This window comes from Panthera uncia (genome assembly GCF_023721935.1).
Source record: "Panthera uncia isolate 11264 chromosome C1 unlocalized genomic scaffold, Puncia_PCG_1.0 HiC_scaffold_3, whole genome shotgun sequence".
Classification (NCBI taxonomy): Eukaryota; Metazoa; Chordata; class Mammalia; order Carnivora; family Felidae; genus Panthera; species Panthera uncia.
Window position 1 is genome coordinate 38,786,273 of NW_026057584.1, and position 25,960 is coordinate 38,812,232.

The window sequence follows — 25,960 nt, forward strand, 5'->3', positions numbered from 1 at the left end:
AGCGAGAGGCTTAGAGAATAAGCACATTAAACTGTGATGAGTCAGTTAAGTAACAACAAACTTCATTAAATGATTATGAGGCATTTTATGCATTTATCTTAAGAAAAATACAGCATGAAGAGCAAAGAAATGGCTTGATCAGAATTTGCTTGGCCTACTGGGATAGAAGAAAACCTCCTCTTTAAGTGTTGACTCGGGGCGCCTGGGTGGCTCAGTCAAACTTCTGACTTTGGCTCAGGTCATGATCTCATGGTTTGTGGGTTCAAGCCCTGCCTCAGGCTCTGTGCTGAAAGCTCAGAGCCTGGAACCTGCTTCGGATTCTGTGTCTCCTTCTTTCTCTGCCCCTCTCTCACTTCTTCTCTCTCAAAAATAAATAACGTTAAAAAAAATTTTTTTTTAAATGTTGACTAAATGTTACAGCATTTCAAAACAGAACTTTTCCTCTCCCAATATATTTTCCCAGTAATCTTCGACAATTACTGTAAATATACTCGGCAACCAATCCTACATTATATATATTTTTAAACATTCAGTGGTGTCTTGCAGAGAACGTTCAACCTTTTCATTTTCTTCAAGGGATAACAGATCCTGAGCAGGTGCTGTGCGCTTTCATCTTTTCCCTTAGCATCCTATATGCAAAATCAGCAATTCATCCTAGGGGGACTCTCCTTTACTCTGCTCTCAGCTATGCCTCAGGACTCCATTTCCTCAAGCGAACTTTAGTGGTGGCGCTCAGGCTCCATAAAATCCCAAGCGATGCTGATGCCTGCCAAGTTGTAGCAACCTGGGGCTCCACTTGCGGAATGGGTTCAAGCCATAGAGAACATGACTAGGAAGAGTTAGAAAACAAGTCTTTGGTAGACACAGAAGTTTGGGAATGACCGAGCAGCTGGGAGTAACTTTACTTCTTCCTCTTCCCAATCTGCAGATATTCACGCCTCGTGGGCTGACCACTCTGAAGGCAGGTAATGGTGCACCCAGTTAAGGTTACAGCCCTGCGCTCAGCCCTGGCAGCGCCGGTCTCACCCCTCCCTGGCCGCAATTAGCCCGGCGTCCCCACCTGCTCCGCAGCTCCGCCCAGCCTCTGGCCCGCCCCGCGCGGGCCACACCCTCTCACCGCTCTGGGGCCCCTCCAGCCCCGCAGCACGCGCCACCGGCCGGCGCCCCGCCCCACCCGTCACGTGACAGCCCCGCCCTCCGTGCGCTCTCGGATTGGCTCTCCCGGCCGAGGGGGTGGGTCCTAGCATACAGCCCTGCCCCGCAACGCGGCTGCAGTTTTCAAACCTCAACTGTAATCTCCGGTCACCGTCTCTGCTGCCGTCGCCGGGAGCCACCTCACAGGGAAACAGGTCACTGCTGTTGGCCGTTGTCCAGAAGAGTAAAAGTGGGTCCTGCCACGCTCGGAGCTACCTGGCGCCTCACTGGGCTAGAGCTGGAGAACAAGTCCGGTGGTGGCCACCGGCGTGTGGCTGGACGGGAGCCCCCTTGGAGGGGGGCAGCCCCGAGAGAACCTCCTGTGGCCCGAGCGGTCAGTGTCTTCCGATTCGCGCGACCGCGGTCCTGCCGCGACTGGTGGGGTAGGCTCGGGGCTGCGATTCTGAACCCGTGAACCCGCCCCTTTTACCCTGGATACGGAGACCCCAAACGTGGGAGCGGTCCCGAGGAGGGATACAGGCAGTGTGGGCGAATTAAGGGTCTCCCCAGAACTCCGACCGTCAGCCTAGTGGAGGTGGGTTGGGACTCTGCCTCGCAATAGGTGGTCCGACTGCCCGGGGCCCGTCTCTGCTCTCCGGCCGGAGTCCTGCTTCGCGAGTTCCCTCGGGTTCGGGGCGAGGACGGTCGGTGGTCCTCCCAACCCCCCACTCAGCGTGTCTTGCGTGTGCGCGCGGTCGCCTGGCTCGCCTGGGCTCTCCCGGGTGGCGTCCCGCGGGGGCTCCCTGCGCGACCCGCTCACTCGCGCCCCTTCCACGTTGCGTCGATGTGGTCCTTCCTGTCCCTCCCGAGTTCACAGCTGTGTTGTGGGCACAGGACGTATTCACCTCTGGACTGGTGGACACGTTCTGCTCACAGCTGCCTTTGGTCTCGAGAAAGTTTGGTGCTCATCTCGTGGGGCATTTTCGGTAACTGCTTGTGAACAGTGTCTTAAAGTCACTGAATGGAGCAGACGAATTGCAGTTGTTTCAGTAATGTTCAGCGATCTGATTTTATTTTGATGCCGTGTAAATCACTTAAGTGTAGACGAGTCATCCTCAAACTATACAACTACGTCATGGTTACAGTATTGAAGTTTATCCAGCTCTTGGTTTTATTATGTAGGGAAAAGCGCTTCATTTGAATTCCCGTGGAGGGATTAGTAGAGACAAAGTTGAAAGAGACTTTATGGCAGCTGGTAGCTGATCGTTTTCTTCCTCGGTCTGTGATGGGACTAAGAGACACTCGGACGCAAACTTGCAAATTAAAATTAAAAACATACATTTAAAAATCCAACCAGGTACTGATCAGATTTCAATACTATTAGGTCTGTGTATCGCATTCACTGTTTTGCCAACGTAATGTTTACCTCTGGTACCGGTGAAATGCTGAACCTTGGCAGAGATGTTTGATGCGGCGTGGCCCCTTTAAGTTCTCATCTTTGGGAATGTGTGCGCTGAGACAGCGTGGTCTGCAGGGAAGATTGGGCAAGTGGTGGCCTAGGTATGTAACCTGGCAATATAAGCCCACGAGTACAACTTTATTAAAGGAAAATATAATAAGCCAATTTTCTCATGGATACACTATTTTACAGTTTTATAGTGAACTGTCCAGAAGTAAGTTTTTAACAACTTCTAAAGTGTTTGTTTTATAAGTATTAAGCCATTTACCCATAGAACTTTGTATTTTTGAAAAAGTTGTCCATAGAAGCAGTGCTCTAATTTAAGTCCTCTCTTCTTCCCTCTTTATCCTTCTGTGAGATGTTTCATTTTTAAAAAATTTTTCTAATATGTTAATAAGCAGAATTAGTATCTGCTTATTTTTGAGATGCATAACATGCATTTTAGGTCATTTTCTAAATTATGAATCAAAAATTGAAGTGAATATATTTACATGGCAATATATTTAAGTTTTGAAAGTAAAACTTGTGTAGTCATTTGAAAGTCTTTCTTTTTTGTGTGTGGACAGAATGGTTGTAGGTAGTTGCTTTTGGACTCTGAATAGTGAATTACAATTTGGTTAAGATAGAATCAGTTTTTAGGAAAGTCAAGCCTTGACTAATTAGTCACTATGTCAGCACATTAATAACAATTCTGAAAAAGATAAAGGCATTTTATGACATGTTTCTAATCAAACAATTTTATTTTTAAGCTTGCATTTGGCAGTGCTTTACTTGTGTTAAGTAAACATTTAAAAGCTTTGTTTTGAAACTGTTTGATAATTATGAGAGAATATCCTTATCAAAAATTGCCTGTTGTCCTCAAGAGACCCAATTAAAAACCCATGAATCAAGGAAATCAATTGCTGACACTTTCACTAAATCCTAAAATTGTCTCAAAATTGCATGCATATTATATTGTAGTGCATATTTCCTGTATATAAAATTGGCAGCTAAGAATAGTGCTGCTAGATTGACTGCTTTTAAAAGATTTTGATTGATTCTTGTGTTTTTTAAGAATTCTTTTGCATTCTGTGGCTATTGATTGTATCAGTAACATTAACAGTCATTTATATACTTCCTTTCCACTTGGAACAACTTTAATGTTTTAGTTGCTATAGTTTTCCGTAATAGTGATGACAAAATTCAAGGATTTTATTTTTAAGTAGCTTATATTCTCTGGTAGACTAATATTAAAGGATATTTCTTTGAATATTTCAATTAACAGATGTACTTATAAATTAAGTTACAAAAAAATAAAATTACAAACATATTTTTGTCTAAATATGTTGTGATGTAATTTTCAAGACATATTTTGTTAAATTTTTAAAAATATCTTTTATTTCCCCCTTTTTTCCAATAACATTTAACCCTGAACTGGAATGCTACTTTAAACATCTAAGCTAATCAATTTCTTTCAATATTTGTAGTGTATTTTGGTGCATCCCTGACCCTTTGCAATTTCTCCACCATAAGAGGGCATAGTTCTACTTTAAGCATTTAAAATTTTGATATTAACAATGAGATGGTAGCTTCATCTTTAATCCTTAAAGGATCATATTCCATTTTGTGTTGTAATGATTACTGAACAAACGGTACTTCAGTGGAACGGTGTGTAAACAGTACTTTATTTTACAATAGAAACTTAATTTTCCATTTGATGAATGACAAGCCCTATGTATTTGTTGGTCCACTGTATTTCTGTTTTTCAGCATCTTCCTGTCCTGTTCACATTATAGGGTTTAATTTTTCCTTCTGAAGGTAGAAGAGACAGCCCCGGGCTTTACTGTCATGGCACACAGTCAGGCATGGGGTCGTTACCTGGAACTTCAGCCCTTGGGTAGTATGTGCTTAGACTGGTTGGGCTAGAGTCAGCTGGCTTCCTTTTGTGATTTCCAGGATTAAATTCCTGACTTACACTTCCTATTCAATCTTGAAAAACAAACAAAACAACAAAACCTATTATTAGAATATAGTTAGTAAAAGGAATATAGTCTCTTCCTTGAAATTAAAAATCCTCTTCATCCCTGTCCCTTTACTTCTAATCAGTGGCTTAAAAATGGAGTCTTCTGCCATCCTAGCAGAAAGTTCTTACTTTATTTTGATGGACACTAGATAAATAACTCTCTAGTTCCTCTGTTTCCTAGGAAAAACTGGTAGCTATTAAATGCTGACATAGAAAGGAGTTCTTTCCCCGTAATCTTGTGCCTTGCATTGTTACCAGTTGCCTTTTGAATTTTCTTGTAGATTGGTGTATGTAGATTGGTCAGTCCTTACCAGGACAAATTTCTGAATTTACTGAATGAGGTAGCTTTTAAAATATTGATATTCTTAGCTGAAATAGGTATTCACATAAAAAAATGTGGCCACTTAGTCTGAGAAGACAGGTAAATACGAAATAAATTGTTGGTATTACATTACAGTATATGAAAAAATAATTTTCTCCATTTATCTAAGCTTTATGGCTATGCTGTTTAGAATTTAAATTCTCTAATAGCAGTTTAGAATATTTCTTATTTTATTTAGCCAAGTATTGATTAAGCAGAGACTAAGCTGCTTGAAGCTCCAATACTATTAATTTCAAGATGGATCTCAAGTTCTGCTAAACCCTTGAAGATCCGAGATGCACCTAAAAATTCTTGTTGCTGTATTTCATAATTCCTATAATTCAGTTCATCAAACATTAAAAAAAATTACTATCTGGTGCCAGACACCATGATGGGAGTTTAGACTCACAAGTAAATGTTGCTGCCCTTTAGACACTAAAGAGAACTGCGGCCTAACATGTTACTTGTTGAGGTAAAGAGGTCTGTCGGGGGTCCTCCTAGTCCTCCTCTTTGAAGTATAAAGTTCAGGCATTTAGACCAACCTGTGGGTTTTAGGCAAAGCTTCCTGGGGGAGGTGACATTTTGTGTTGAGATATGAAGCGTGTGTGAGAAGACTTAGCCTTTTAAGGAGAAGTAGAAAGAATGTTTCAGAGATGTGGAGGCAAAAAAAAAGTGTGGCAGGAAATGAAACTGGTGTGTACCTGGCCTCAAAAGGCTTTTCTCTGCCATGCAGGAAGGGCTTTAGCTTATCGGTACTGGGTAGCTAATGAAGGGATAAAAGCAGACGATTTAATTCTGTAGATGTTTTCATTTATTGTATATTAAATATTCTATTCTTATAAAGTATTTTTATTGATAACTTTGAAATGAATATTGTGATGAATATTTTTAAAAATAGAGCTATTTATAGGTTGTTTTACTTCTGATCACATCACATTGCTTTCTCCTTTCAAGTAAGTTAAGGCCCAGACCAAACCTAACATTTCCTCTGTTACTTCCTTCACTGATCCATATCTGAATTCTTATTGTAATTATTGTAATGGGAATTAATGAAAGAAAAATATTTGAAAATAAGTTTGAGGTACTGTATAATTGGAAGCTTAATTTTATCTTGCCTCTATTACCCTCTTACTGTTTCTAGTGCTTGACTGTGTCCCTGAACACACACACACTCACAGTTACCTACTAAGTCCCTTAAGATTTTTTTTAATTAGTATAGCCTAATAAAATGTTATGAAATGAATTTCAAATAGATTGGGACATATTGGCAATGTAGAATCAGTTATGTGAATTGTGGTAGAAAATAAGGAAAGGTCTGGGGTTGTTGTTGGAGTTAAAGAGAAATTGGTGGGAAGGCACAGAGACAGAGAGCTGACTGATAGCCTTCATGTACCCAAGGATTAAATCTTACATGATGGGCAACCAGATGTTTGTGGGAGGTTTAGACAAAGGTAACATTCATGGTCCATTATATGTAAAATTGGCCAAAGGAGAAGAAATGGAAAAATATCTAGGCTGTGGCAACTGGGTCAAGTGCAGTAAATAGAAGGAAAATATAGAACGCTATATGTATGCCTTAAGCAGTCTGTAGTATATTAACAATAAGTAGGTAAATGTCAGGTTCTGTCTTCAGAAATGTGCTCGCTTTTTTTTTTCTGAGACGTAGCTGTGTTCAGAGCTAGTCTGAAATGTATCACAATTCAAAAAAAGATTTTTGTATTAACATGTATTTAAAAGAATTGCTGATTGCCCAGTGCTGTTTTCAGCTACATTTATAGTCATAAAAATGCCTGTGGGTACATTGAGCATTATGAATGTGAGGGAAGGAAAAGTTGCTAGGGTAAAAAAATTAAACATAAGACAGTGTCCAGTATTAGGAAATATTATTAAGTAGCTCAATTAATAAGGCCCTAGTTATATTATTATAATCCATATCAATCCTTTTTTAAAAAGGTCATCTCTTTTCTAACATAACTAAATAATAGATATAACAAAACTTAATATTTATCTGTATATTTGGATATCACATTTTGGAGTTGTTGGGCAGGGGACCCAGGATAAGTCTAGATTTTCACAAGTGATACTCATAATTAAGGTGTATGTTTTAAGGTTACAAATTGTTATTCATTATATAGAATTGTATCTATGACATTAATTTAGAATTTGTTAAATTGTCTTTTCTGTCCAGTATTAAACAAGGCATTAATTCTTATTTAGTGCTTACCTTGAATGCTTATATGGTCTCTGCATAAAAGCTGAAATATTATTTGGATAGTGAACACCATCTGCTCTGTATAAATGCAGAGAAAATGCTGAGGCCTTAAAAATTTTGAGCAATAATGTCTCTTGAACCTACAACCAAGTAAACCCTATATGTGTGAAGAGATAGATTTTTCTGTTGCAAGTGGGCAAGTTGCTGCATTTAGGGTCTCATCATGTATATTCACAGCAATATTTTTTCTCTAAGGCATTTCCAAAGGCATTTACTAATTTTTGCCTATTATTAAAGTAGTACCTGCTTAGTGTAGATACTTTAAAAGCAGGAAAGTATAAATACTGTCATGATCCCACCACCCAGAGATAGCCACTATTAACATTTTGCCCTAATTTCCAATCCTCTCTTTGCTTTTTTATTTTTGCCACAAAATTATCATGTATATGCTTTTTGTGTCTTCCTTTTTGCACTTAAGCTTATATGAGTTAAGAATATTCTTTGGAAGCATGGTTTTTGAGTATATACATCTTATTTTTAGGTATATTTAAACATTGTTGGACTTTGGAATTCATTCAATAAGTTTTTTTTTCATTATTATAAATTATATTTCATTGAGCATAAGTCTTTGACCACATCTAAGACCCATATTGACTCAGGAAACTTGAGAGCAAAAAATACTTACTCATAAAATTAGTTCTGTTAGAGTTCTTATGAATACATCACTTTGTAGCTGATATATCATAGCATGAGATAAACATCTTAGATTCTACAGTCTCCCTGAGGTGAACATCAGAGTCAAGAGCCTGTACTCTGTCTCTGTGAGTGAATTTGACATGTTCTCATTCTTGTATTTCCCAAGGCCTGATTGATGGACACTGTTGGGAATTTAGCCCAGTTTGTATACATGATACAGTTATATCCCTTCTTTATGTGTATATATATGTATAATATAAATATGATCATAAGCAGGCATATTCATAGACTTTGAGATTTAGAAAAAAATTGTAAAAGGCCAAAGATGACCTGAAAAAAAAAATAGATTGAGCATAGAAATTGGTAACCATATTGATTTTTCTGAGAGGAATATATGGCCAATGTAACTGAGTGCTATCAGAACTAAGAAAGTACATAAATAGTTTATCAAAACACAGTAAAAAAAATAAAAAATAAATAAAACAGAATTTTAAGAGTTGAGTGTAAGCTAACTTGGGGTGAGAAATTTGTATATGAAAACAGTACAAACTACTCAACAGTACCCAGAGACTGTGTAGAGAGTATCTTTAGGTAGAATATTAACAATATTTACTTACTGAACAATCATGATGTACTCTCATGACAAGCACTATACCAGCATCCTTCATCATGAATTCATCATATTTTAATTTTAATCTTTAGAGTTCTGTGAGTTCTTCTGAGAGTTCTATTATAATCCATGCTTTAGAAGAAACAGAATTCAAGCTTTCTTCACTGGTAATCAGAGAAATGCAAAGTAAATCACAAGATTTCATTTCCTTTCATCACACTACAATAGCCAAATTTAAAGGCCTGAATGGGACAAATGTTGGCAAGAAAATGATAAGGTCTCCCACCTAGTGATAGTGGGAATGTAAACTGGGCATGTAAAGAAGGGACCAACTTCAACTGTGTCAGTGATGTTATTTATTTTTATCATATTTATTTTTTATATTTATATTTTATATTTATATAATATTATTATATTATTATATTTATATAATATATTATATTATTATAAAATATAAATATTTTATATTTATATTTATATTTATTTGTTATATTTATTTTTAATTTAAACGAAATATGGCAAAGCAATAAGATTGAAAAAGTGTTATATTTGTATCCCTTCTTATACATTTGGAAATATATATATATATATTTTATAAGTAGCTATATTTGTTTCCCACACTGCCATGACAAAGTACTGCAGATTGGGTGACTTAAACAATAAATTTATTCTCCCATAATTTTGGAGAGTAGAAATTTGAGATCACGGTGTTGACAGTATTGGCTTCTTCTTAGATCTTTCTCTGTGGCTTGTAGATGTCCTTTTTCTCCCTGTGTCCTCACATGGTTTTCCCTCTGTTTCTGTGGCCTAATCTCTTTTTATAAGGACACTGATCCCGTTGGATTTGGGCCCCCTTAATGACCTCATTTTTAACTTAATTACCTCTTTAAAGGCCCTAACTCCAAATACATTCACCTTCTGAGGTGCTGGGGGCTAGGACTTCGGCATGTGAATTTTGAAGGGAGGGACACAATTGGCTCATAACAGTGGTGAAGTTAAATAATTTAGTTAAGATCTCATAGGTGGTATGATGGTTAAGTTGGATTCAGACTCAGATGTGATTCAGTCCAAATGTTATTTTCAGAATGCTACGCTGCTACCCTTAGACCACTAGAGATGTACACCCAAACTAGTTAGGTCTTTGTTTCTCCAAAGACCAACACATTTAGAGAAAGAAAAAATTACTGACTTAAGAATAAAACCACAAAAATATGGAAACTGAAAACACTGAACTCTTATCACACTGCTTTTTAATTGAATATAGTTGGCATTTGAATTTAGGAAGGTAAACAACAGTACATGTCAAGTAGGAAATAAACAGAGGAAAAATGTGGCAGAGAAAGAACAAAAACCCTACAGTGTTATTGAAAGAGGGTGCTAGAAGAATAATACTGGATCTTTTTTTGGTAAACATAGGAGGAAGTCCTAACTATTGTAAAATATATAGTCTGCAATTATATGAATTCAATTAATGTGAAATGGTAGTTTTGTTAAAACTGAATATATGTAAATATCACAAAGTTGAAGATAAATATGGGTTAAAGGTACAGAACTGTAGAATAAGGTTTTATATACGGTCACTCATCTAACAAAATTATAGAGCTCAGTTCTACCAAAAGAAAAAACTCTTAAGACCTATGAAAGTTTGAATTTAATATTGAAATGTAGGTAGTCTGTGAAATAAGTTCTGTTTCTTGTAGTCATTCAGATGTCAGTAACAAAACTCACAAAATGGGAATTCACCACCAAAATTGTTTGGCCATGAGAAGTTATATTTAAAATGAGTAGTCATTACCCTGCTGTGTTAAAATCTTGTTATGTGAAGGTATAACTTCAAAGAATGACAGTTTAAAAATTAAATTGAATGGTTGCTTATATTAAAATTTTATTATAACTATTTTCTAAGAATCTGAGAGGTTTGAGGATTTTTATAGTAGTTTTATTATGAAATAAAGTCAGTAACTTAGTTCAAGTACCATAGAGATGATACCAGTTTGTGTGTGTGCTTTTTGTTTTTCTTCCTTCTGGGTCGAATGTGCTGTTTAAAAATCTTTCTTTTCTTTTTTTGGGGGAGGGAAGGGTTGTGTCTTACAGCTGTATTTAGAGCTATAAAACATAATGTACATCCTGTCTATCTGAGATAACATCTTTTTTAAAATTGCATTTAAGTTATATCCTATATATTCTCTTTTTTAAATAGGTAAAAATAAGTGACTAAAGAAGCATATCTGGGAGTCATCTAACATGTCGAGGAGAAGATTTGATTGTCGCAGTATTTCAGGGTTGTTAACTACAACTCCTCAAACTCCAATGAGAATGGAAAACTTTAATAATTTTTATACACTTACGTCTAAAGAGCTGGGAAGGTAAGGAAATTGTGTGGTATGTATGCTGTTTAAATTCACATATTGAGGGGCACCTGGGTGGCTCAGTTGGTTAAGCGGCCGACTTCGGCTCAGGTCATGATCTCGTGGTCCGTGAGTTCGAGCCCCGCGTCGGGCTCTGTGCTGACAGCTCAGAGCCTGGAGCCTGTTTCAGATTCTGTGTCTCCCTCTCTCTGACCCTCCCTCGTTCATGCTCTGTCTCTCTCTGTCTCAAAAATAAATAAATGTTAAAAAAAAAAATTAAAAAAAAATAAATTCACATATTGAATTTTCTGGGTCTATAGTTTTATAAAATTCACTTGATCATTTAAAAAAATGGTTGGAATTCTAGAAAGTCATCATTTCTTCTATTATTATACAGGATCTAGTTTTAACTGACTTGGAAATCAAATCTGTAGAGAGTTAGTGAGCTTGTATGATATATACCACCTAGCTTAAGAGCCCCTGATAGGAGGTCAGGGTTCTTAATTTGAGGCTGTGCATGGCAACAGATAGCTTAGCATAGTGGACTGTCAAGTCCAAATCCGGGCTCTGCCATTTCCAAACCGTGTGACCTCAATTAAATTTCTGTACCTCTTAGTGCTATAGTTTCCTCATCTGAGAAGTGGGGATGAAGATAATTGTATCTATCTTCTATGGTTGTTATGAGGATTAAATTAGTTAATATTTGTGAAGTAGTAGAATCTTATTAATTTTTGTTAAAATTTTTTAAAATTCCTAGGATATTGTGCTGGGCTACAAAACAAATAAGGAGGGCCTCCTCCTCTTTTTTCCTAAATTAAACAAAAAGACTTAACACATATTTGATGGTATAATTCTGTATGACAAACAATGCATGTTCTATAAGTAAAACCCTGTACTTAACGCTAACACTTACCTGTTTTGCCTGATGAGAGTGTAAATTCCTTAAGGCCAAGGGGCAACCTGGGATTCTGCAATTTAGCACTACCATTTTAATATATATGGAAGTTGTAAAAATAGACTAAGATATTTATGTTATATGCTCAGCATCTTTGAACTTTAAATTAAAGACATTTAGCAGAGTTGAAAGATGGTGATCAGTTTCTATCTTCGGTTTGATTTTAGTTCTGGAGGTAAATGTTTTGCTTATCTTAAAATGGTTTGCTAAGTCTGTGTTTGTATTGATAGATCTATAGTAAGATAGTATGATTGATTTTTATCTTTGAAAATCTCAGTGTGAAAACAAAAGTTGACTGGACCATGAAAAGTAATTCTGTTCTTGGTGATCTTTTACAGGAAGGGTGACAAGTCCTAGCCTTATCAGTTGTTGGATGCAGTCTTTCTTTTGCAAAATAAGGATGATAACATCTACTTCATTAGACTAAGGACTAAATATGAAAGCATTTTTCTTAATTCCTGGCATATTTATTTATTTAATTTTATGTACAAAGTATCTGGGTGTTTTAATGGTGTATTGAAAGATACAGTTTTAAAAACCTTTCAGGATGTTTCTTGGAAGGGGCACCTGGGTGGCTCAATCAGCTGAGTGTCTGACTTCAGCTCAGGTCAGGATCTTGTGGTTTGTGAGTTCGAGCCCATGTCAGGCTCTGTGCTGACAGCTCAGAACCTGGAGCCTGCTTCAGATTCTGTGTCTCCCTCTCTCTCTGCCCCTTCCCCGCTCATGTTCTGTCTCTCTCTCTCTCTCTCTCATAAACATTAAAAAATTTTTCTTAAAAAAAGAATGTTTCTAGGAAATTGTTTAGTTCTAAATCTGTGATTATTTCTGTTTGCATTATAACAGGAAGGGAGTAAGTTTTACTTTTAGTTGCCTGTATCTCACATCAAATAGTGATAGAATCTTTGCACTGGAAGGACTTTGGTGGTCAGTGGTGGTCTAATACAATTTACGCAGCAATCTTTCCTATACTTTTCTTGACAAGCTGTTTATCCAGCCTTAATTTGAATGCTGCCGTGATAGGGAACTCATTACCTCAGAATGTATCTGTTCCATTTTGTGGGTGCCTCTTAGGCACAGAAGGTTCTGTTTTCTACTCTACTAACATCTACCCAATAGATGTGGTTCATCTTTTGTAGCTGCATGTAATGTCCTTGTAAAAATTCTTCAGAGATTTGAATATGGCCAAACACTGCCAGTTTCCTTAAATGCTCATATTATGACCTAATTTCCAGACAGCCTTCCTTGATCCAGTTACCTTCTTCTGGACTCCTTGTATTTTTCATTGTCAGTCTTAAAATGAGGAGGCCTAGAGTGTACACAGTTTGGTCAGTATCTTAACATCTAGAATGCTGTAAAGGTTTATTGAGGTAGCTTAAGATTCCATTGGGAGTCTTCTTTCTTTTTTCTTCAACAACCATGTCAAATATATGTCATATAGCATCATGTAGTATATTAGTAAAAAACACATTAAATTGGAAGTCAGTTGACCTGTCTTTACTGTGGATCTAAAGTTGTGTGATCTACTTAGTTGTGTGATTTCCTTTTCGTTGAGAGGGTGGACTAGATGTCTCCAAGTTTCCTTCTATTGCAAAGATGTTTGGCAACTGCTTTGAGCAGGTAACTGAATATAAAAAGCTTTGAACAGTAAACACAATAAAGGGGATCTTTTCCATTTTTCTAAGTTATATTTTGATCAGTAACTGTACATATATTTATTAAGTTAACTTTGCAAAATAATGGATATTATGGGGGCTAGAAAGTCTATAAAATACTTTTTCCTTTGAGAGATTTGTAGAACCTAAACTTTGGGGAGGACAGTATTAATAATTACATTGTTTTATAAATGAGATACTATCATAAATAACAAGCCTGAACTTGAATCAGGTGTATTTTTTAACATTCTAGAGCAAAAACTCATAATAGACTCTGATTAAAACAAACTCAGATTGCTAATATCCCCTCTTCTAATATCTTTATGAAAGAGACCTAACATTTTTCTTTGAATTAATATGGGCTAATGAGTCAGATGGTAAATTTTGATATTTCTTTTTTTTATTAAAAAAAATATGTTTATTTTATTTTTGGGAGAGAGAGCAGGGAGGGGCAAAGAAAGAGAGGAAGACACAGAAACTGAAGCAGGCTCCAAACTCTGCGCTATCAGCACAGAGCCTGACGTGGAGCTCGAACCCAGGAACTATAAGATCATGACCTGAACCGAAGTGGGAGGTTTAACCAACTGAGCCACCCAGGTGCCCCTTGGTATTTCTAATTAGTAAAACTTGATCAGTTGGAAATCATGATCTTTCATCTGTCAATAACTTGCTTTAAGTTCTTCCACTATTGCTACTAACTTTAATATCCTATACTAATGCACAATGAAAATTAAGATCAAAATACTGTTTTTCTTGAGGCTTTACATTTTGAACTATGTAAACATAATTCTAGCATGTGGTGTGAACTACAAAAGTCTTTTAAATCAAGTTGATCTTTCTAAATCAACTTTTTAAAATTTAATTTTAAGATGTTAGTGCTGAAGAATTTATTTTCCTTTAGCAGACTAAAAGAAAATATGTAAAAGTTAACAGTTCGTTTTAGACTATTCTCAAAAAACTTTGCATTGTTCCTGTTTTTTAACATGTTGGATATGTTTTTTTCCACCCCTCCCCCAACTGAGGCAAGGTTTCTTAGGACTTCTTGTGGTTAGAAGGGTGAGGCAGATGCAGAAATAAACGTCAGCTTCCTTTGTGGCTCACCCTCCCCCCCTCCTTTCACATTTTATCGTCTATTCTAGAATGCAAAAGGGTAACTACTAGCACTTTTCACTGCTGGGAAATCTAGTCAGCTTTGCCTTTTTAGGTTATGAATTAAGTATTGTTGTTAAGGGTATTTAATTTTCTTAAATATTTCTGTTAAGTTTGATACAGGAAAATTATGATAAAAGATTATTTTTGTTACTTCTAAACTGCAACTAACATTTTAGAATAGGAAATAAATACTCTTTCCTTCCTAAGTCATCTGATAATTATGGTAAGAATATTTACCTTATTTAACAGCATATACATTTATATATATGTAAAATGTTATTGGAATTTCAAATAACTTTTAAAAATATAAATGCTTTAACTACAGGATATAAACTAAAATAGCACAGTGTATGGTATTCTAGTAGGTGCATAGCTCTTGCATTCATTCAACAGATATTTCAGTTCCTGTTATGCATTAGCAAAGTGTACAGTTTATAACAACTGTAGTAATTAGAACAAACAGGGTCTCTGCCTACATGGGACTTTTACCCAGTGGTAAGCACTGACAGGTAAATAAATAAGTACCAGCATCATTTGGTCACTTTTGTACTGGATTGTTTAAAAAAGCCTCATAAGAATACATGAAACAATGAGGTTAAAAAGTGTTACCAGTTAATTTTGCTCTTTGTTCCTGAGAAGATTCTGGCTTATAGATGTAATTACAGAATTGCAGCAGAACTTAATTGTCACAGTTGGTAGTATAAACTTTTTTTTTTTTCAGATGGACAATTTTCTTGGCTAACTTGTTTCTGTTTACTTAGTTTTACAAGGTGAATTTCTGTATAAAACTCAAAATTTCCTTTCTGTTTTAGACACACTTTCACTTCTAAATGTGAGTGAGAATTGGCAGAAGTGAGTTGCACTTCTTAAAAAATGATCTTAAAGGGAGGAATTGTTTTGTAGTGATTAGAAGAGAAAGCTAAAAATTCACCTTCCATAGTTTAATTCTTGGCACTCCAATTCCATATATGATGTTTCATGAGTCATTTAATCTTAGTTTGACTTGATTTATCCAGTATAAAATCTATAAAGGGTAGTTTGAAGACAAAGACTGATGACCTTTTTGTATGCTCATTGAAATGCATTGAATTGTATTGCTTTTGCATATGGTGAGAAAGTGCCTTAGTTTAAATTATATATGCCAAATCTTAAATGAAACGTTCTTTCCAAGAATCAGGCTTGTGCATGCAAATTTATTGAGTTGTATGTTTTGATGAATGTAGAAGAGTCAGATTATAGCCTGGTCACTTCTTTTGGCATTGTAGCATACTTTTTCAGCTTGGTTTCCTGTCCTTTTCACCGGCACCAGTTTTGAAGAAATGTGGGAAATAAAGAGTAGGAATCCTTGTCATCCTGGCCCTTGAGAATAGCAATTAAAATAACAATCAAGCAATTTATTTTGTTCCCCCCTCCCCAGCCCCAAATACCACGTTTTCCTTGCTAAGCACCTGACATGTGTTAGAAGTCAAATTGGAGAAAGAAGAGTTAGGGAACAAAAGTTCTTCTCTGAAGACCCTTTATTTATACTTCATATGTTAGTTTGAGCCTTAGGATATAGGTTCTTAATCTTGGATCCTGTGGACTCAGGTTTAGAAGGTCGATAGATGGGCTTTGAAGTCTGAAAACCCTCTGGAATTGTATGTAAAACTTTCTGTTTAAGGGCATGGCGTACATTTTTCTGGGTAGGCAGTCAGTTGCCTTTATTAGTTTCTTAAAATAGTCTTACTCAAAATAGCTCTCGATCTTTGGGAAATTAGATTTTGGGCAACTATACACTTAGTATAGTGTAGATTTAAATTTTGGCTGAGATGCTGAGCACTTCTGTTGGAGAGAGCTAAACACCTACTTATTCCTAAAATGATAAACATGACCTTAATGGGTGTATTTGTACTTAGCTATTGATAACTATTAATTTTCTTAGTTGATCATGAAGTGTCTCTGGATACTCTCCGTAGGATACATATACCTCTGTTATCTGTTACAGGCTTCATAGACTACTGGCCAATATTAAGAGATTTACTGGAAAAACAACTACTAAATTAGTGATAGAAAGTTTCAAAGATTGTTAAACATGGTGCTGAAAGGCAAAGCGATTACACTGATACAATGAAATGTCAAATACCCACTTTTGCTTTAATTTTAATTTTTTATTTTGGAAGGAAGCTGTTTTGATTAGAGAGTTAGTGTGGTACCCTTTTAAAGGTACAGTCTTTGGAAATAGACTAAGATACATATACTCTCTGGGCTCTGCAAAACAATTTCATTGCTATGTAGGATTGTTATGATATTTAAACACAAACATTTATAACAAGAGTATGGCATGGAGTTGGAATGCAAATGAGATCTCCCCTACAATGATAACATATTATATTAACAGTGATGAACAAATACAGTTATGTCTTATCCTGTTTTTACATTTGCCATTTTAATTTTTCTGTGATAATAATATAAATTTCATAAAAGTATATGTAGTATTTGATTCAGTTAAGAGAACATAGTTCTCAACTAATGGCATAGTTGTTTGAAAGGATTAATTCTAAATTGGAGTTGTAACTGTGTGTTATGTTAATATTGTTCTTTTTGGAAAAGTTAAAATTGACTGTCCTCATTTTCCCCCCAGAGGAAAGTTTGCTGTGGTGAGACAGTGTATATCAAAATCTACTGGCCAAGAATATGCTGCGAAGTTTCTGAAAAAGAGAAGAAGAGGACAGGATTGTCGAGCAGAGATTCTACACGAGATTGCTGTACTTGAATTGGCAAAATCTTGCCCTCATGTGATTAATCTTCATGAAGTCTATGAAAATACCAGTGAAATCATTTTGATATTGGAGTAGTAAGTATATACTTTAATAAATTTAAATAAATTTGTAGTACTTATTTTAATTGGTGGGATAAAGGTGGCTTGAAATGTTAAGAACAAGAATGATAAAAGTATGACAAGAACTTATAAAGATTTGGGGGCACCTGGGTGGCTCAGTCTGTTGGGTGTCCAACTTTTAATTTCAGCCCAGGTCATGATCTCACAGTTCATGAGATCAAACCCTGCATTGGGCTCTGCACTGACAGAAAGAGCCTGCTTGGGATTCTCTCTTACTGAGTCTCTCTGCCCCTCCCCCACTTGCACACACACATGTGCTTTCTCTCTCTCTCTCAAAATAAACATTTAGGAAAAAAAAACTTGTAAAGATTTCTGTTGATAAAATATTAGAGAGACATGGTGTATATTTGAAAATTTTCACATATACACAAAAACTAATTAAACAGTACACACAAAAAAACCCAAATGACATCACAATGCTTGAGGAATGTGGTGAAACAAGTATACTTTCATTGCTAATAGCATAGAAAGTCGAAGAGTTTTTGTGCAGAACTACCTGATGGATAAATAGAATTGAAATCATTTATATAATTTATCCATCTATTTGAAAAATACATCCAAAGGAATGACTCATGGAGAAAAGAAGGGTGAATTTGCATGAAGGTGAAGGTGTGCTTGTCACATTGTTTGTTGAAGAAACACATTTACTTAGTATTGTGTAACTTGTGAAAAACTGTTAGGAATTGTAGCAATAAGAAATAAAATATATCTCTTCCCACAACTCAGTGAAAAGCTGAAAACACCCAAATAGTCAACAATTCATCACATTAAGCATGGGGTAGGTCATGGTTAAGCCAACTGGCCGGTTAATTAGTATATTCACATGTGACTCTAAAATAGTACCTTTATGAGTGACAGTCTGACACATTTATTATATGTATATAAAATGTGTTTGAACATCTACAACAATTGGAAAAGGTTAGCTAAATTTATGTTTAATATGCTTTTAGCGTCTGATAATTTTTTATAGAAGAAATCTATTTTATAATAAACTAAAGAGATTAAGTATTTACTTCAGAAAAAAGTGCATTATAAATACGGTAATTCTTTTTAGTGGTTAACCTGCATCATTGCCTTTTTGAATGTAAAAGTATATTATGTAGCCTAGGGGTGTCTGAGTGGCTCAGTCTATTAAGCTTCTAACTCTTGATTTTGGTTCAGGTCATGCATGATCCCAGGGTCATGGGCTCAAGCCCCGTATTGGGCTCTCTGCTGAGTATGAAGCCTGCGTAAGATTTTCTCTCTCTCTCTTCTCTCTCTCTCTCTCTTCCTCTGCCCTTGTCTCCCACTCATGCTCTTTCTCTGCCTTTCTCTCTCTCTCTAAAATAAAATAATAAAAAACAAAAAGTAATATAGCCTAATTTTAGTATTCAGGTATTTTAAGGATGAAGAAGTTTGTTTATATATTTGTAAAAAGTATGTTTTTATACCAGGAAAGTTGATTACCTAGAATCAACTTATAAATATGAAAATGCTTATTTTGCAAAATGTTAAACTGGCAAGTAGTTCATTTAAGAATGAATACTATGGGGCACCTGGGTGGCTCTGTTGGTTGAGCGACTGACTTTGGCTCAGGTCATGATCTCATGGTTCATGGGTTCGAGCCCTGCGTCAGGCTCTGTGCTGACAGCTCAGAGCCTGGAGCCTGCTTCAGATTCTGTGTCTCCCTCTCTCCCTGCCCCTCCCCTGCTCACACTCTGTCTCTCTCACTCTCTCTCTCTCTCTCTCTCAAATATAAATAAATGTCAAAAAAATTAAAAAAAAAAAAAGAATGACTACTATGAGGGTGCCTGGGTGACTCAGTCAGTTAAACATCTGACTTCAGCTCAGGTCATGATCTCACGGTTCATGGGTTTGAGCCCCACATTGGGCTCTGTGCTAACAGCTCAGAGCCTAGAGCCTGCTTTGGCTTCTCTCTCTCTCTCTCTCTCTCTCTCTCTCTCTGTTCCTCCTCTGCTCACGCTCTCTGTCTCTCTCTCAAATAAACATTAAAAAAATTTTATTAAAGAATTAATACTGTGTACATTTTCCATAAAACAACATACTAAGGTATAATATAACACCTTCAAAATAAGTTAGAATCACAGAAATGCCCAGGATGCTATCAGTCTGATTTCATTTTTCATATATTTTGTGATTATTTTTGTTAGATTAATCTAACCTTTAAAAAGTTATCTACTTGGGTATTTTGCTAAGCAAAATAAGTCAGTCAGAGAAAGACCAATACCATATGATTTCATTCATATGTGGAATTTGAGAAATTTGATAGGTGAACATAGGGGAAGGGAAGAAAAAATATAAAAAGAGGGAGGCAAACCATAAGAGACTCTTAAATACAGAGAACAAACTGAGGGTTGATGGGGGTGGGGGATGGGGGTGGGTTAAATAGGTGATGGGCATTAAGGAGGTCACTTTTGGGGATGAGCACTGGGTGTCATATGTAAGAAATGAATCACTGGGTTCTACTCCTGAAGCCAAGACTACACTGTATGTTAACTAACTTGAGAAAAAAACAAGTTATCTACTTGCATGACACTACACGTTTGAAGTATGTGAAAAGGAGCTAACCTTTTTCAAACATAGTAATGGAATACTAGTTTTAGAGAATGAATACATAGGAGCATTGAGTACTTTCATAAAATTTTCTTTGGGGGATTTATCTAAATAGCAACAACAAAATATATCAGAAAATTTTGACACATTTTATGGTTGGATTTTGTTCATACTCTGAAAATTGATTCAGGTACCCTGCCAAGTAAACTGAATTCCATAAGGGCACAACTGTACCTTATGGCTGAAGTGTATAGCAAGCACTCATTAAATGTATAAATGGATTAAAATAATTAAAAAAAATTTTTTTAATGCTTATTTTTGAGAGAGACAGAGCGTGATCAGGGGAGGGGCAGAGAGAGAGGGAGACACAGAATCTGAAGCAGGCTCTAGGCTCTGAGCTGTCCACAGAGAGCCCAACATGGGGCTTGAACTCACGGACTGTGAAATCATGACCTGAGCCGAAGTCAGATGCTGAACCGACTGAGCCACCCAGCACCCCTGAAATAATTTATTACTAGATCAACTAAGACCTACTAAAATTTATTGCTAGAATTTGGTTTAGTTCTTACTACTTTTTGGGTAGCATTGTCACATCAGATAATCTCAAAGGTAAAAATGTAGCCAGGGAGACTTAGTTATTTTCATAAGGTGGCATAATTTTTTATGTGGTGAAAGTAGAACGGTGAAATCTTTTACTCTAATAACAATTACCAATCTGATCCCCTCCTCAAGTCATCCTACATACTTTTCTTCCTTGACTTTTTTGGTACAAAATTTAAAATCTTCAAAGAAGTTGAAAGAACAGTATAATCAATACTCATACTTTTCAGTTTGATTTACCAATTGTTGACATCTTACCACATTTATTTAGCCTTTTGAAAGATGTATAACACATAGGTTTACATGACAGTGTACTTCTACTAAAGTACTATTATCACACACAACATATATACAAATACATATGCGAATGAAGGCAAACACTCCAAATTTCTAAATTTGTTGGTTGATGTCCCATCAGAGGACAACTCTTCTAATAGAGAAAAAGGAGGTGTACCTGAATATGCCTTCCAGGGCAATGATAATGGTATATAGGTGTCTTTTATCTCTATAGAGAGATTTTTTCCTCTCTAGTCACTGCTCTTGTGTGGCTTGTTTGACCAAATCATCTGCTTGTCTACTACTCACTGCTTACATTTATTCTAGTTTCTGCTGACTTCTGTAATCTGCTTCTTGTGTTATCTGTTCATTCCCTCCTCTTAGCTCCTCTTCCTAATTTTCCGTTTCCCATAGCTCTACCTGTGTCCTGCTTTTATGGGAAAAATGGCAATCCTACAAAAGACATTGGTCAACTTACCAACCTAAAAAGAAGAGACAATCTGATTGGCTGACAATTATAATATTTGTTTGATTTTGTTACTGAAACAAACAAAAAACCCTTAGGATACTTTTGGTTATAAAAGTAATACCTATGCATTGTGTTAAATTTAGAGGACATAGAAGATAGAAATTATACGTAAACTGGTTACTTTTATGGCACGTTCCTATATTTTAAAGTTATTTTTATTTTTTGGTCTGTGAATGTATACCTTCAGAAACAAAGGTTTTTCTTTCCCTTTTCTTTTCCTTCTTATGACTGCTCATACATATGACATGCTTCTTCCTCTTGTCAGTCAGTGAGACTTCTGAATTTCAGTTTCAGCTGCTCTGAAGAATGACTGCCTATTCCATCATTCATTCATTCAACAAACCTTTATTGAACACCTTCTACATGTCAGACACTGTCCTGTTTTACCACATAGAATATGCTTTACTTGAGATATTCTTTTTTTTTTTAATATTTTTTTTATGTTTATTTATTTTTGAGAGTGAAAGTGAGAGAGAGCATGAGCCGGGGAGGAGCAGAGAGAGAGGGAGACACAGAATCTGAAGCAGGCTTCAGGCTCTGAAGCACAGAGCCCGATGTGGGACTCAACCCCATGAACCATGAGATCATGACCCGAGTCAAAGTCAGACACTTAGCCGACTGAGCCACCCAGTCACCCTACTTGAGATGTTCTTAAATATACCTTATAAATTTTTGAATAACCATCTGGGGGGGGGGAGGGTTTGCATTTTTTTAGATTTAATCTTCAAAAAAAATGTATGGGTGCCAGAGTGACTCAGTTGGCTGAGCGTCCGACTCGATTTCGGCTGAGGTCATGATCTCAGGGTCAATGGGATCAAGCCCTGTGTTGGGCTCCACACTGGGCATGGAACTTGCTTGGGATTCTCTCTCTCTCTCTTTCTGTCCCTCTCCCCTGTTTGCACTCTCTCTTAAAAAAAAAAAAATCTATTGAGCTCAGTTATGACTCTGTTTTACAGATGGTGAAAGACAAATAAATGACTGATCCTAGTTATATTGCTGGTAAATAGCAGATCTGGGATTTAAATTTATATCATTTGATTCCAAACCAAGGGCCTTTTTTCTATGCTTTTGTCAGCATTGTTTAGATTTTCAATTCTTTTAAAAATAATAAAGATTTGGGAAGCTACAGTACAAGATACTGGTTAAGAATGCAGATTTTTGCCCATATCATACAGACTCAGGTTCTGGTTTCCTGTTTACTATGTTACCTTGTACAAGTAGCTTAACCTCTTTGTACTTATTTCTTCATCAGTCAAATGGGAATAATAACCCACATAGTTGTCATGAGAATCAAAAGTATATGTATCTATAGAGAGAGACTAGATAGCTATAGCTTTTACTTAACAGTTTTACAGTATTTAAAAATTGTCATTTTTAGGTCAATGATTTTCCAAGTTTCTATTTGAATTTTATTTCAGTGCTGCAGGTGGAGAAATTTTCAACTTGTGTTTACCTGAGCTGGCTGAAATGGTTTCTGAAAATGACATTATCAGACTCATTAAACAAATACTTGAAGGAGTATGTTATCTACATCAGAATAACATTGTACATCTTGATTTAAAGGTAATGTACCATATGATTTTAAGTAATATAGCATCTTTTTTCCTTCTGCTCTTGGGATGCATAATTGCAAGCTGGATTTGGTAGGAAGCAACAGTCAGATTATGACTCTCTGTACTGCACTGGGTGCACTTATGTATGTGTGCTACATGGACTTAATTTTGTATTGGCAGAGAGGAGAGGACTGCATGTGCGAGCAGATCAAATTAATCACTGGGCTCTTAAAAACCATCATTCCTCCCTGTTCTAATTCTTCAATCATTGTACCCCATCCCACTCTTACATCCTGGATTTCTCATCTTGTAAAACTGCCCCATCTCTAAAATACTCTAGCCTAATCTCCATCTCTGAAGATAACCTCCTTCTAGTGCTCATTTCTTTGCTCCCATTATATTCATTCATTTTTCCCTTGAGATGTTTAGTCTTTTGGCCCCTCCATTTTTGCCCCCCCAGACCATTCAGTCCCCTTACTCAAGCCCTGAAATACCATTTTAAACTCTTACGTTATTATCCTTTCTCTTTATCTTTCCTCCACAGCCACCCAAAATCTCAATCAATCTGTGTCTTATTTTTTGAACATCGGATTCTTCTCTTTCTATATTGTCTCCCTTTGCATGATCCTTTGCCCTTCACTACCACTTTCACCATAATGATGATTCCCAGTTCTCTTTCCTATAGCCCAGACTTCTCTCCTAAATTCCAAATTATTTTCTTCAACTGCAAATTAGGTGCCATTTGGGTATCTTGTACAAACTTTGTCTCAAAATTTGTCTCAAACTAGACTTTCTTTCTTTTTCTTACCCCATTTTCAAAAGAAAAAACATGTTTGTCTGTGTTGGGCCCCCCTCTGGAAGAGGGTAGTGTTAAGTACCTAGCAGCCCTGCCATGTCCCCTACCAATAAGCTGTTGTAAAAACAACAATATGGTACATATCCAGACGATCATGCCCCCACAAACTTGCTGTTGGGTCTTTCTCCTGCTAAGGATAAACCAAATGTATTACATAACACCACACAGCACTTGAGGTTGGGGATGGGAAATAAACCTGGCTTTGTATATCCTAAAGCCTGTGGTTGACAACAGTAGATCTAATTACCCTTACCTCTTCTCCTTTAATGTCTCTGTGATTTAATAATAAGCATTGGGTTTTCCTGAAGTTAGACTTAGAATTCTTCTCACAGACTTTGGGAACAGCACCTTGGCAACTATTTGGGTTATGACTGTGGCAAGGAATTTTGTAATAGACTTCAGCAAAGTCTCTTGGTTCTGGGAAGCAATGGGTGACACTTTCCATGCATCAATATATCTTATTGTCTAAGCTAATAGACCCAGAACCATCATACTGAACCATTTTCTGTTTCTGGAAAAGTATACATTTTTTATTCCTTCATACTTTCTTTCATGCTGTTCCCTAGAGTGCCTTTCTAACCGGAATACTCCTATTTATTCTGTAAGGTTCAGCTTAAATATCATCTCTACAGCAAAAGGTTCTTAGACTTTATAATAGGCAGAATTAAGTAGTCTTGTGTTTATTATTCAGTTTATCTCATAATCACTCAATCTGTATATTCATCTAACTTTGTTTTCATCCAAACTAAGAATCCTTTGAGTATAATTTTACCTTTATTTATCATTGAGCATAAAGCTTTTGCTAACTAGTAGTTCAGTAGATGTTTGGTGAATGACTTAATGAAATGTGTAATAGCTAAACATTTAATTTACTTCCCATCTGAGACAAGTATTCTTTTATTGTTGTATATTACTTACCAATTTTTATTGTGCTTTATTTAGCCACAGAATATATTATTAAGCAGCATATACCCTCTTGGAGATATAAAAATTGTAGATTTTGGAATGTCTCGAAAAATAGGGAATGCGTGTGAACTTCGGGAAATTATGGGAACACCAGAATACTTAGGTAAGAACTTCCTTTCATTTTATACACCATTTTGAAATTTATCAACTAAATGTTATCTCTATAAAGCCATATTTTAGAGCATGTAATTCCAGGATTTATTTGATTCAGGTATTTTAATGCATTGAAATTTGGTTATGACACAATAAATGAACTTTAGTGAATGTAGGACCATTGAGACATTCACAACAATTCACATGACATTGGACATGTAAATTCAGAAGTTAATGTTTGTGTGTAACAGTTTATTACATAAAGAAAAATGGGTGAAGGGGAAGTTAGGGAACAGGAGAAAATGGAAAAAAGAGGAAAACAGGCAGTCACATGGCCCAGTCATTTTTACCTTTGAAGCCTGGGTGTTGGATAAATGTCATTTCTATTTGTGTCCTGGTCCCAACTCTGAAGCTGTTTATAAATATACATCATCTTCAGTTTTGCAAGAATTTTTAGCAGGACTACTTGCTTTTTGTTGCTGCTGCTTAAAAATGTGAGGTTTTGCCTAGGGTTGTAAAAGGAGGATTTTGAAGAAAAAGGATGTCAAAAAAAGATCTTATGATTAGATAATCTGGGAATATTGTACTATATCAACAAATAAAATCATGCAGGTGAAAAAAATTTAAGTTATATGAAGCAGCACATAAATTTATTTTAATTTATAAAATTCATCTTTTTGCACTTTTTTGTTGTTGCTTATATTGATACCCCCATGCAAGTATTGAAAAGATACAACTACACAGAACAGGTGCGACTCAGCAAGGCAGCTGACTTTCCTCAAATGAAAACAAAACAAATTACTAACTTTTGAATGCAAATAGGGACAATAGTGTCCTAGAATAAATGCTCGTAATTATAGATAACACAGCTCACAGAAGTATGTATAGGGTGGTACGTTGTGTGATGGACAGACAAATATATGACTCAAAGTCTTTATTAATAAAAATGTTAGGCTTTAGGAAATAATTTTTGTGAAGCAAAGTTATTATTCAAGCATAAATCCTAGTTTGGCCTCTACTAATTTGAAATTTATGATAATCACTAGATATAGAGAATTTATTTTGCACTTAAAAA

The 25,960-nt window shown here is 36.1% G+C and overlaps 1 protein-coding gene across 4 annotated transcripts in view; it reads left to right on the forward strand.

The window, feature by feature from the left end:
- The first annotated feature begins 1,289 nt into the window (after positions 1 to 1,289).
- The window catches only part of STK17B (serine/threonine kinase 17b), a 29,629-nt gene continuing 4,958 nt past the window's right edge, over positions 1,290 to 25,960 (forward strand). The window contains exons 1-6 of one of the 4 annotated variants that reach the window (XM_049615223.1): positions 1,290 to 1,572; positions 2,519 to 2,694; positions 10,675 to 10,840; positions 17,202 to 17,414; positions 22,836 to 22,980; positions 24,769 to 24,895. In XM_049615223.1, the coding sequence (XP_049471180.1) occupies positions 10,719 to 10,840; positions 17,202 to 17,414; positions 22,836 to 22,980; positions 24,769 to 24,895 (607 nt within the window). In that variant the 5' untranslated portion in view covers positions 1,290 to 1,572; positions 2,519 to 2,694; positions 10,675 to 10,718. The remainder of the gene's footprint in view (positions 1,573 to 2,518; positions 2,695 to 10,674; positions 10,841 to 17,201; positions 17,415 to 22,835; positions 22,981 to 24,768; positions 24,896 to 25,960) is intronic. The other 3 variants (XM_049615225.1, XM_049615221.1, XM_049615222.1) reach the window with 3 other exon arrangements.